This window comes from Benincasa hispida, chromosome 4 (assembly GCF_009727055.1).
Source record: "Benincasa hispida cultivar B227 chromosome 4, ASM972705v1, whole genome shotgun sequence".
Taxonomy (NCBI): domain Eukaryota; kingdom Viridiplantae; phylum Streptophyta; class Magnoliopsida; order Cucurbitales; family Cucurbitaceae; genus Benincasa; species Benincasa hispida.
In genome coordinates, this window is record NC_052352.1 from 16002633 (window position 1) to 16015420 (window position 12788).

At 39.4% G+C, this 12788-nt stretch overlaps 2 protein-coding genes across 5 annotated transcripts; one reads left to right on the plus strand and one right to left on the minus strand.

The window, feature by feature from the left end:
• Positions 1-5715: 5715 nt before the first annotated feature.
• LOC120075381 (F-box protein At1g70590) lies at positions 5716-9564 on the plus strand. 4 transcript variants are annotated; one of them, XM_039028722.1, is made up of 5 exons: positions 5716-6657; positions 6998-7131; positions 7429-7611; positions 7906-8089; positions 9464-9564. In XM_039028722.1, the coding sequence occupies exons 1-4, from the start codon at positions 6054-6056 to the stop codon at positions 8071-8073; spliced, it is 1089 nt and encodes a 362-aa protein (XP_038884650.1). In that variant the 5' UTR covers positions 5716-6053; the 3' UTR covers positions 8074-8089; positions 9464-9564. The 4 variants fall into 4 exon arrangements, with proteins under 4 accessions (XP_038884650.1, XP_038884649.1, XP_038884648.1 ...); XM_039028721.1 differs by lacking the exon at positions 9464-9564 and adding an exon at positions 8874-9015; XM_039028720.1 differs by lacking the exon at positions 9464-9564 and adding an exon at positions 8641-8835 and having other exon boundaries at positions 5717-6657.
• LOC120075380 lies at positions 9557-12064 on the minus strand. Its single transcript, XM_039028717.1, has one exon. It carries the CDS (start codon positions 11565-11567, stop codon positions 9750-9752), a length of 1818 nt encoding a protein of 605 aa, XP_038884645.1. The 5' UTR covers positions 11568-12064; the 3' UTR covers positions 9557-9749.
• Between the last annotated feature and the right edge of the window lie 724 nt (positions 12065-12788).

A 12788-nucleotide genomic window follows, 5' to 3' on the forward strand; every position in this document is an offset into this window, starting at 1 on the left:
TTATAAGGATTTGGCCTGATCTCATTCGCCGCTTTTATAGGAGTGAATTCGATGAAAAGAAGGACACGAACCCTATAGACAACACTTTGGTATGCTTCTCTTCTAGAATGATTAAAGAAGTGCTCGACGCAAATAATAACCCAGACGCAGAAGGAAACCGCATCCTGGAACAGCCAACTCTAGATCATTTAAAGGATGTGTTAAGAGTAGTGGCCAAACCTAGAAGCCAATGGCAGATTTCAAGAACGGGAGCTATGATCTTGGCTTCCAGGAACCTCACACTAGACGCGAGCCTATGGCTTTACTTGATCAAGAACCACATCATGCCAACAACGCATGATGAGACGGTATCCAAAGAACGTGCCTTGGCCATCTACTGTATTATGTAGCGCATCCCTCTTGACATTGGAAAAACTATAGTATATCAGATCAAGGCTGTCAAGAGGAAGCCACACGACCAGTTGTATTTCCTATGGCTTATTTGTGCGTTATGCGAACACGCGGGCATCCTTCTGGGGGATGGCCATGTAGAGGTCGATCATTTTATGGACATCAAGTTAATCAGGCATTTGCTTCGTGGTTCATCGAACTAACCTGCCTTACCACCTAGAACCACAAAAACAAAACCTCAACCTTCTAAACGTGCGACAAAGAAAAGACGTGTCCGGGAAGTGGAACACAACGATGATGCTTCCGTAAATGAAGAATCTGAAGCAGAGCCAATGTTGGAACACGAAGAAGCATGCCTCGATTTAAACTTGCCTCTCCCTGCCCTAACTTTATCCTCACTAGTCGATGAACCAATTGATCCGATGCATCAAGCTGACACAAATGAAGATCAAATTGGTGAGACCTTTAGCCCCTGCCCTTCTCCTTTACAATCTCCTGTTTTGCCCTCCTTCATCCCTCCATCCACCATGCGTCTCCCCTAACCCAGTCTATGAACCAACTGGGTTAAGAACAAGTAACACACAAAATTCAGAAGACCCAGTTGAGGAGATGCATGAAACTCAAGCCCCACCTCCAGCGCAGACCAATATGGATAAGCTAAAAGAGTTCATCCAGGAACAAATCAGACTGTTGGATGCATCCATGGAAGCACTCCATATGCAGATGGCCACCTTGCAGCACCAAAATGTGGTACTAAGGGATTATATGCGGCAACAAAAGCAGAGAATGCAGGACCAGTTCAATTTCATGACGCAATACATTAACCAAGTTCTGATGGGGATGTTTGCCTTACCCCCTCTACCTACCCACCTGATCAACCCTTTATGCTTCATGAATGAAGACCCTAGACTTGAATGCAGGGATGATGCACCAGCACAATAGAAATTTAGGGGTGTTATTTTTGTTTTATGAATTTTAATTAATCTTTTGTAGAAGTTAGTTTTGTATAAAGTATCCCAATGCATTTATTTTAAGTATTGAATGAGACATTTCATTTTTCATCCTTGCGTTTGTTCTGTGTATACCTTTCTTAATTCTTTGATTGTTTTCTTATCTTGTGCTCTAACTAAATACCTTGATGATATTACCAATGTAAAACTTCTAAGTCTAGAGTTAGCATTAAGAAAAATCAAGTCTGAGCTTATCAAAAAAATCAAGCATATGTTTTATCTCTAACGCGTGCAAGCCTCAACTCAAACCTCCTTTTGAAATTCTCAAAGAATTTTTTTTATAATTCTCTTTCAGCAATGAGGACCTTGCTGATCTCCAAAATTTCGGGGGTAGGGGAGGTTCGAGTTGATGTGTTTCCGACCAAAAAAAAAAAAAAAAGTTTTGGACGTAATAAGTGAACTCCTCTGTCAACACTTTATAAAAGAAAACTTCAAGTTGACAAGAGGTGAGATTGGGAATGACACTTAGTCGATTCTTATTGACAATCACATTTATAATCACATTCCCCCGTTCTTCAAAGTTTGACAGTCTTAAGTTTATTATGTGCAAACCTCTGCTCAAACCTCTTTCACCGCATCTTGGAATAATTTTGTCTTTAGCTTTTTGGAAAAGACCTTGCCGCTCTCTAAATTTGGGGGTAGGAGCGGTCCGAGCAAATGCGATCATTATAAACATTGCGATGATTATTAAAAAAAAATCATCATAATAAAACTCTACTGTTAACGCAAAGGGGAAACCCAAGCTGATAAGAGTTAAATTGTGAAAGGTACCTACCCATAGTTGGATACTTCGCATGACACTCGTGCAGGTAAGCCAAAACGCAAGTAGGTGACCAGAATCAACGCATAATAACAACTTCAATGTCTGGCGCAAGCTAAAATTAGCTAAGACAAGAATTGAGTTGAATATGGCACGCAACCGAAGTTGGATGCCCGCATGACACCCATAGGGGCAAGCCAAAACGAAGAATGTAACCAGGTTCAATGCCTCAATCTAATAATGAATCGCAAAGCCTTGAATTGTATTGAACGATCGCATTGTAAAAAGCTAAAAGAAAAGTTGTCTGCGATGAGTAAAAAGTTTTGAGCAGAGGCTTGCCAGAATTAACTTAGAAAATATCTCTTAGAAGAAGTGGCTAAGTTTGAGGAGAGTGCTGCTGAGGATAGAGGTACAAGTGACTTATATTTTGAGAGGTTGATCAACACAAAAGAAGAGTCAGAGGGCAAGTTTCGAATTTCCTTAGTATGAGGCATGCTTGAGGACAAACATGATTCTAAATTTGGGGGTGTGATAGTTTGTAGAAATACAAGCTATTGTAGCATTTTATTTAGAATTATGAGGATTGATGAGTAGAATATGCATTAATATTGATAAGAATTATGAGGTGCGATATTTAGCAAGTAATTTAGAAATGATACAGTTAATAAAATGTGTACCTTCGTCACTTATCAGCGCCTTAGGTGTTCCAAAGCGCATGAAAATGTTTCTGGTAAGAAATTTTGAAATGGTTGCCGCATCATCTTGGCACACACTACATCCTCGACCCACTTTGATACATAATCGACTGCTAACAAGATGTATTATTGTCCGCAAGATAGAGGGAAAGGTCCCATGAAATCTATGGCCCATACGTCGAACAACTCAACTTCCAGTATGTTGTTCAGAGGCATAGCATCCCTTGAAGAAATATTTCAGTGCGTTGACAGGGATCACATTTCAGCACGTACTCCATATCGTCCTTAAAAAGGGTGGGCTAGAAATACCCATTTTAAAGAACCTTTGCAGCAGTTCTTTGTCCTTCGAAATGACCCCCATAAGGTGAAGTCAGGACATCCAGCCAAGATGCATTGTGTTTCAACTTTTAGAACACATCGACGCATAATGGAGTCAAGACCTTGCTTGTAGAGAAACGATTCATCCCAGAAATAAAACTTGCTGTCATGAATAAGTCGTTTCTTTTATTGTGCATTGAAGTGCTCAGGGAACTGTTTTATGGTTAAATAATTAACAAAGTCAGCATACCATGGTTCCCTGTCTTCAATTTTAAGTAGGCGTTCATCAGGGAACGCATCTCTGATTTCAACTTGTTTTTCCTATATTTCCTTATTTTCCAGCCTTGACAGATGATCGGCCACTTGATTCTCAGTTCCCTCTCTGTCTTTGACCTCTACATCAAATTCTTGTAATAGCAGTACCCATCTAATCAGCCTTGGTTTTGTGTCCTTTTTTACCATCAGAAACTTGATAGTGGAGTGGTCCGTGTAGATTGTTGCTGCCGCACCAATCAAATATGCTCTGAACTTCTCAATACCGAACATTACCGCCAACATCTCCTTTTCAGTAGTGGTATAATGTTCATGGGACTCGTTTAATGTCTTTGACGCATGGTGAGAGGGAAATGAAATCTCTTTTGATATGCGTTGATGGCTATGCGTTGGACTGAAGAGTATGCAATATGTGTTAATCTTAGATTAAACTTGTTTTGATGTACACACATTTGGAAAGGAGTCGGGGACTTGTGAAACTTATTTTCTTTTGGGATACATGTTTATTTTGGCCATCTTACTTCATTGGACATATGTTTGTTTCAGAACTATAATTAAGACTTGCACTGTTTAGTTTTATGGATGTGTTTTGTGCCAAGTCGTTGCATACTCAGGTTAAAGCAGGTTCACTTAAGTTAAGCAGTAAGTGCTGGCACCTAGGTTGGTTACTACTACCGTCATATCCTCTTATGGTTTAAGAGGGTAAACTGGGAAGGGAGTGTGACAGTTATAAAATGGAATGACTTCAACAAAATCTCTTTACTACAAAACAAATCATTCTCCTTAAAAGGAAACTCATTTTTAATATTGCTAATATGAATATCTTTAAAAACCCTTAATTCACTTCCTAAATCAGCCTCAACTATGGAAGAAGAAGAACCACCAATTGAAACATCCAAAACCGTATTTATAACATGATCGACTAAAGGATATTTGGTATATTGGTCCTTAACCAATGTTAAAAACTAAGAAACATCTTTATCTTCAACAATCTTAAGAACATGTTGAACACTATTACTACCTATGTCCAAGAAAACTGAAAGTTCAATAGATGATTTAATCTGAAGTTCTTTACGTATCAAGGTAACAAAAGAATCAAATAGCATCCCTCTATGAACTAAAACACAAATAGTTTTATAATCCATATAACACTTTCTGTCATCCAATTGACCACTATTACTGGAAGATTAACCATAACTACAACAAACAACAAAGATATAAAAATTAAAATCAGTTATAACTCAATTTCAAAGTAAGTATATTAATTCACTAATACATGTGATATAAGTATAGCACGTCACTAATATACTATATAAAAGAAAAATAGAACCAACGAAAAAAATAGAACAAAATCAATGTCAAGAACATCTGACATCAAAATCAACTCTAAAATTCACATTGAAAAAAACAGAGAACAATCAAACACTAAGTAAAGAAGAACAAGAACAAGAAATTGTGGATGGTTAATTGCAGTACTTTAACTTCAAAACCAGAGAAAATAAAACAAAACGATCGAAACAAGAAAAATCGAATCCTAAAAATCACAAGGAAGAAATCAAAATCTAACAATTTAGGACAAAATTGAATCCACAAATCGAACTGAATGCATAAACAAGAACAATTACTAAACAAAAAAAAAAAGGAAGAAGAAGAAGAAGAAGAAGAAGAAGAAATAGACCTTACCGATTTCGACTAACTGATTGAAATCTACAGAAGTACCTATTCAAATGAGCTTCACAGAGAGAAAAGAAAGAAATTAAGAAAGAAGACACAGAACACACGCATGAAGAAAAAAAAATCAGGGGTAAAATGAGCTTCAGAAATGGAAAAGAAGGAAACTAAGAAAGAAGAGGACACATGCGTTGAAGGGAAAAAAACAGAGGTAGTTTGGAAATAATAAAAATTTCAAAATAGAAAATATCTCAAACGAATTTGATATTTGTCATATTTGAAAAGTTTAAAAGGTGAGAGTCATAATTGCTAAACCCTATTTTTGTATTGCTATCCAATACAATTTTTCTTTAGCCAATTTATAAAATGGTAGTTTTGAGATGTATGCATACATGTAGTAACAACTTGGTATAAGTCTTAGGAAGCCAGATAGTTAAAAAAAAAAGAAAAAGAAAAAGAAATAATAAACTTTGTGGGGGTATTTCGTGTTTGGGAGGAAGAAGAGAGTATTGGGGAGGTTGTTTGATTCAAATCTGAATTCGGTGGGGTCGGACCAGGTTTTGCAAACTCCACCCAAGCTCTATCTCACACTCACACCTACCTTTTAGTTTTACATATAAAATTGATCATTGTTTTTGTTTGTAAGGATGGCGTGGGCGTGGGCGTGGGCTTGGACTGATAATAAATTTAAATGAAAAGAAGAAATGGTCGGGCACACAAGCGAAAAGCAAAGATTATGGTCAAGGGGTCGGCAGAGGAAATTGGTGGTTGGCAATTGGAATTGATAATTATTGGGACTGCATTCTGCAATTGGCAATTGGTGTCAAAAAGCATTTGTTTGTCTACCACCAAACCGCCGTTCTCCTTGTCGCTTCCCTTACTCCCATTCTCTTCTTTTCTGTCGTCGGTGTGGACGACTTGGACTGAACAAAAACTATGAGGCCAAGAACTTGGCCAGATCGCTCCGATGCCTCTCGTTTCTCTTCCTTTTCTCTGTCCAAACTCAAGGGCAAAACTGCGATTGAGGTGGAGGATGACGTTCATGACTTCTCTCGCTACAATTCCAATTCCAAGTCCACTAGCCTCGCCGACACAGTCCACGCCTCACCATCTACCTCTTCCTCCTCTCAATCGCCTTTCTGGGTGCGACCCTCCTTATTACCTCACCAGGATTTCTCTGCCTTGCCTTACGACGTTCTCATCAAAATCGCCGCCTCTTTTAACCTCCCAAATCTGCGAGCTGCGTCCTTTGTTTGCAAGGCTTGGTTCGAGGCCCTCAGGCCTTTGAGGGAGGCTATGCTATTTCTGCGATGGGGTAAGCGCTTCAAGCATGGTCGAGGTGGGGTTCGCCCCAATTCTGACAAGGCTCTTAATTCCTTTCTCAAGGGTGCCGCTCGTGGCTCCACCCTTGCTATGGTTGATGCTGGACTTCTCTATTGGGAGATGGGCAACAAAGACGAGGCTATTACCTTGTACCGAAAGGCTGCCGACCTAGGCGACCCTGCTGCCAAGTGCAATTTAGGAATCTCCTTTTTGCACGGTATTTATTATCAATCTTATTCCACTTCGTTCTCCCTATTATGTTTCAATCTTTTGTTATTATCAGGCTTAATCACCGGACTGCCAACGATTTTTCTTGCTTCAATACATCCATCTTTTGTTGTATTTAAAATGGGGAGCAATGTTTTCATTAGTTGCTTGCTGCAGGCCTTCGACTTCTACACTGGCTAATTATGTAGATTTCTCCTGGTGTTTGTTTTGATAATCTGTGGATTCTTTATTCCTTTGTAAGTAGATAACTGATTGAATGGTAGTGATACTGTGTTGAACACATTCATCGCTTTCAACCGTTCCATAATTTTGTCCTATCGATTGTGCAGCAAAACCACCAAATCCGACTGAAGCTGTAAAATGGTTGCGACAAGCGTCCATGGTTGGCAACGTTCGAGCTCAATACCAACTTGCTCTGTGTCTACAACAGGGTCATGGGGTGAATCGGAATGTACAAGAAGCTGTATGTTATTTCCGTCTTCTTATCTCTTTTGCATACGAGGGAGAATTATGGTTAGGGTTAATGTTTGAATTAGTTGCCCTTGAATCCTTTTGTTGATGCTCGATTGACCAGTAATGCTGTGTATTCTTTCGACCTAGGCAACTTTTATGAATATACCTATTCTTTACATTATTTTGATATTTAATAACCTTATTTCTTCCAGATTGTAAACTAGTCATTCGTCAGTTTGCAGTGAAAGCTAGACTTTTCAGTTCTTTTTCCTTTCTCTTTCTCATTTTCCCCCTTTTCGTGAAAAAGGCTAGGTGGTTTTCTAAAGCCGCCGAAGGAGGATATGTCCGTGCCATGTACAATCTTTCTCTGTGCTATTCTTGCGGGGAAGGCTTGGTACACAACCATCAGCAGGCTAAGAAGTGGATGAAGCGGGCAGCTGATCGTGGGCATAGTAAAGCTCAATTTGAGCATGGACTCCATCTCTTTTCTGTACGTTTCAAATAAATATCATCTTTTCTTTTACAATGATGTTCGTTGCTTTGGCATTAGGTGTCTAGACAACTCCCTTCCCCCAGTGTCATGTTTCATTAATCAGATTGTTTAAATGAGATTTGTAGTAATGGTTTGCGCGTTGTAATATGAATGGAAAAAATTAAATGTGAAAACAGGAAAAAAAAAAAAAAGGATCCTGAATGTTTAGGTTGACTAATCCACCATCAAAAGAGTGAAAGGAGACTTCGAATACAGAAATTGATGTAGATACTGATTTAAGTACTTGGGCAGGAAAGGGACATGATGAAAGCTGTAGTCTACTTGGAACTTGCCACCCGCTCTGGTGAAAGAGCTGCTGCTCATGTCAAGAATGTAATTCTCCAACAACTTTCGCAAAGTTCACGAGATCGTGTCATGTCTGTTGCTGATAACTGGCGTGCATTGCCTTCGTCTCATTGACTCCTTTTGCACAATGGTTGGTGCACCTCTGGTTTTCTGTTTTCCTTTCTTCTTCTATTTTTTTTTTGGGGTCATTTTCACGCATATTACAAACGAAGGAACGTTATTACAAAAAGTACTCTGGATGCTATTTGTTGTAGCCATTGTATCCTAAAATATTGATAGTCATTCACTATAAAAGTAGCCTCAAAGTGTTGTAATTTGCTCGTTCCACTTATTAGATGGTTGTTTTTGTCTTTTTCTCCAAAAGCATTCAGAAAATCAGATTATTCCTTTCTTGTTTGGTCTTATTTAGAGAATTCTTTCATAATGGTTGTTTTCTGCAGCTCCTTCCCATTTTCCAAATAATATGTATCACTCCCTAATTTGCTAGTTTCAGTGGTTCAGGTTCTGCTGGATATGATTATATTCGTTCATTAGTAATACTGATGATCTATTTCCATTCGCATTCCTCTGTGATTATGTGCCATAACTTTGGACTTAATCATGTTATCCAGTGATTATTTATCAAGGATTTTTGGCCAGGATTTAACTCTCTGATCAAGGCATTTGATATCTTCTTTGTAGGTTGAAGATTCAAGGCCTAACCATCACAATTGTAATAATGTATTTATGTATAAAAAGAGAGGAAAACAATGTTTAGGTTAAGATGTTCACTGGATGGTGACTGTAAGCTTGTTCATCGTAGGAAAACATGCTTTGAATATGAATTAAGTCTATGTTTTACTTAATATTCCTTTTAATGCCCACGATTTCATGGTTGACAATCCCTTAACTACGAATATCATCAATATTTGTAGGATGTGGCCATGATTAAGGCAGGCATGAATACAAGGCTCAAGGATAGGAATCATCTAAGTACTAGTTCAATTCATCAAACTACGATTTTCATATGCCTTTATAAATTTCCAAGTATAGGCATTTCCAAGTATAAGCACTCCCACAATCCGGATTGTTCTATATATGGGGTGAGAAACATACAATTCATATATTCCCATGGGTATTAAATTTCTATATGAAAACTTAGTAAACAAATTATGATGTTTTTTAAATGTTAGATTAAGATGATGGTAGGGCCTTGAAAGAATGAAATATTAAATTAACATGAATCAAACTGACATATAGGGTCGACCAGGATTAAAAACTAAAAGCAAGGGATATTTTATTAATCCTAGAAAACAAGCTTATAGACGAGTCTCAGAAATGTGGATACCTTTTAATTTGCAGACATCCCAATGTAAATGTGTGGTTGTGGAGACAAAATTGGATTAACTGATGAATAATGCACGTAAAAAATAGAAATTTGGGTTTGAAACAATTTCAAAAAAATAGGGCTGATGTTTTTATCTTTATACAGACGCATTCAACTTTATTTTCTCATGTCCTGCAGAATCAGAAGGCAATTGTTTCAAATCAAACAGCAGCCAGCAGCAGAGATACATGAGAAACCACAAAAATCAATTCAAGGCAAAGCAACATGATAAGAAAGAGGAAAAAAATGGTATTCCACTTCGTAATCTTTTTAATTATTCCATTCACGTCAACCAAACCAAAATGGAAAGCTAAAAAGGTATAAGCTTTATTTACACAATTCTATCTAACATTATCATTTTGTTAAGAGGATATAGACATACGATACCCCGCTTTCATCAAACAAAACCAAAACAATTCGAAATTTAAGGCAAACCCAAGTGGCCCTTTGAATGGATTCCCATTCCTGCGTGATACAGATTGAGGTGACCAATTGCCTTTCCCACCAACTCTTTCAACTCTGGGTGTAAGGCAATCATGGTGCGATCCGCCCCTTCCAGCACTGTCAAAACCCTGGCCTGATCCACAATCTCGCTGCTGCCCGCATGAAGTGCAAGATAGCACAATAGAATCAGTCCGTACATTTGAGTCCTTTCATTCTCCCTTAGTAACTTCAGTACAAGAGGCACTCCATTAGACTCTATTACTGTCCTCGAATGCTCCATGCAAAGAAAATTCTCTGGACAAACAAACTTCCCCAGCGAAATGGCAGCTTCTGCAGCCACATCTACATGTCTACTCCCAAGTTTCACAATCAAAGGACCAATCACTCGTGTCTCTCTTGCGGGAAATGTCCTAGCCAACGATCCTATGGATCTTATGGCAGGAATTTGCAGAGTTGGGTTGTCCAAATCATTGATCAATCTCAACATCTGACCCACCACAGCCTTGGCCGCAGGAGAATTTGTCTTGAACGCTGCACGCCTCAAGTCCGCATTGGACTCTGCCGCAGCTGTTATCTCCATTATACACATCAAACAATTCATCTGCAATTCCCCTTCTTCCGTCTCCACCATCTTTGCCATACAAAGCAGTCCTTTTGTCTCACAAATTCTCCTACTATTCGACACGCTCCCTTTTGCCAGCAACCACAGAGCCTCGGCACAACTTATTTTCAGCTTATGCTTTACTTCAGGTCTCTCATTTCCCCTCTCTTTTCGGGAGTTCCCTGCCCTACTACCCCCTTCCATGTTACGCAAAGCGTTTGACTTCGCGTTTGGGTTGTGCTCCATTGTTTTATCGAGTGCCTTCTTCTCTAGGTTCCTGTTGATCTGAACAATGGAATGAATGCTTTGTCTACACACTTCATCCATAAAAGTCTCGAACGACAGTAGAGTAACGAGGGGTCTAATAACATTCTCCCGTGCAAAATCTTCTTGAGCTAAGGGGTCATGAATCGCCATTCTTGCGACCAAACTCGCGGCTTGTGTCTGCACCAGCATCGGGGAGTTTGCAAGAGCCTGCACTATAATTGGGACTCCATGCTCTTCAACAATAGTCCTCACTCTGTTTGGATCATTTGCAAGCGTATAAAGTGCCTTGATGGCCGTAATTTGAGCCTCCGCTGAGGGGCCTTCCTTCAAAAGCTTGAGCAGAGGAGGAATTCCCCCTTCATCGACAATAATGTTTTTGTTTCTCTCATTATCAGCGGCAAGCGAAGCGAGTTCGTTGGTGCCTTCAACACGATCGGGCAATTGACCCATCTGAATCGAGGCAATAGAGGACCAAACCCAAGCAATAATCGGGTCATTACTAGCAATTGGGGGAAGCGAAAGCACGATACCGCCTCCATTGCATTCGAAAATAGTGAGAAGCCATTTCATGTCTCCAACGGAAGCGTCTAGAAGATTGAATAGTTTCCGAAAATCAGTAACGCTGGTGATCGTCATTACGCGGCGAAGCGCACTCTGATGTTTGCATTTGCGTACTAGGGTTAGGGCACGATCGAGATTCTTGGAAACCTCGGCAACCACCCGACGGATGGGACGCTCGTAGACGGCGGGAGTCGCGGTGGCGAATCGAACCGCCATTCGGAGCATTTGGGCGAGGCGATCAACTTGCTTGGCCACTTCAGCACACTCAAGTTTGAAGGACTGGGCTTCGTCGACGGCGGAGCGAACACGCTCGGACAGCAGAATCGGGTGGGACAGTTCCTCTTCAATCCGCCTCTCCTGGGAATCCATTTCAAATACGTCAATTCTCTTGAACACGCTACTGAATACCGATTCCTTGCGAGTGGGGAGTGAGAGTGACAAGGTGGGTTTTCCAATTCAAGTTTTGGTTATGAATCAGAATGAGGGAATATAATAAGAAGGAAGAGGACAATCGGGAATTTTGGTCTGTGTTCGCTTCGTTCAGTCATTCCTTCTTCAATTCTCTTCTGGGGATGGCCATGTGTTGTGTGTCCTGTAATGGACTGATTGGGCCTGCTGTCGTGGTTTTCACTGCACCTGGAAGCGCGTGAGTGGAGTAAAGTGAAACTTACTTATGCCCTCTAATCACTAATCTAACTGTTGATTACGTTACTAATGCCCCGAATGGAAGCTAACTAAGAAGGTGAAGCGAATCAAATTACGGTTTAAGATTAAACTGGACGGATTACGGAACCTCCAAGTTTTCGTTTCTGTTGAGTTAAGTTGCAGCTTTAACTTTCAACCTTCAAGTAATTGCAAATATAGTTTTATTTATTTTAATTTATTTTTTTTGCATTGTCATCAAGACCAAACATTAGGTCTTTGGCATGGTATGGAAAAATTCGAAAATTCCTTCCTCCCCCATCATCTTATCTATATGACGTCAGCGCATTCAAACAATTTAAAGAAATATGATCAAATACTAATAATAATCAAAACAAAAGAAATAGGTCACTTCCTCCTCCTAATCTTACAAAGCTGCCCATGTAAATGATTTATAAGAGTAATATTTAGATGTACACTCATTTTCATGTATTCTTTTCCATTACAAACGAACAAAATATTAAAAAATATATATTTTTGTAAAAAATTTATCATGTAACAACTTGTGTAAAAATCGAGCCCTCACATATTTCCTTAGATGGAGAGAAGAACTAAAAGTTCAAGTTTTGGAAGTTAAGAGTTTAACTAAGTACCTAGACTATGTCTTAGAAGAAGGAAAAATTCTAAGTGTTGGAGGCATAGTAGTTTGGAGTAAAAATTTTGGCTAAGTGTCCAACTATGCTATGAGAATAAGAGTTAGATTCATAGCATAGAAGAGAATAAGGAAAGCATGATGGGCGCATTGGGCATTTAAGGGAGCAAAATTGGCTAAGTGTTGGATAACATAAGACACCACAAGTTGAGGAAACCCTAAAGAGGGAAGGGTTGGACGCATAGACGGAAGCTTGGACACCTAGATGCTATGTGGGCGCATAAATGGGCACATGC

Coding starts and splice junctions, on each gene's coding strand:
- LOC120075380 (XM_039028717.1), bottom strand. CDS start 11,567: ATGGATTCCCAGGAGAGGCGGATTGAAGAGGAACTGTCCCACCCGATT.
- LOC120075381 (XM_039028722.1), top strand. CDS start 6,054: ATGAGGCCAAGAACTTGGCCAGATCGCTCCGATGCCTCTCGTTTCTCT. Junction 7,132..7,428: donor ATCGGAATGTACAAGAAGCT/GTATGTTATTTC, acceptor TTCGTGAAAAAG/GCTAGGTGGTTTTCTAAAGC. Junction 7,612..7,905: donor ATGGACTCCATCTCTTTTCT/GTACGTTTCAAA, acceptor GTACTTGGGCAG/GAAAGGGACATGATGAAAGC.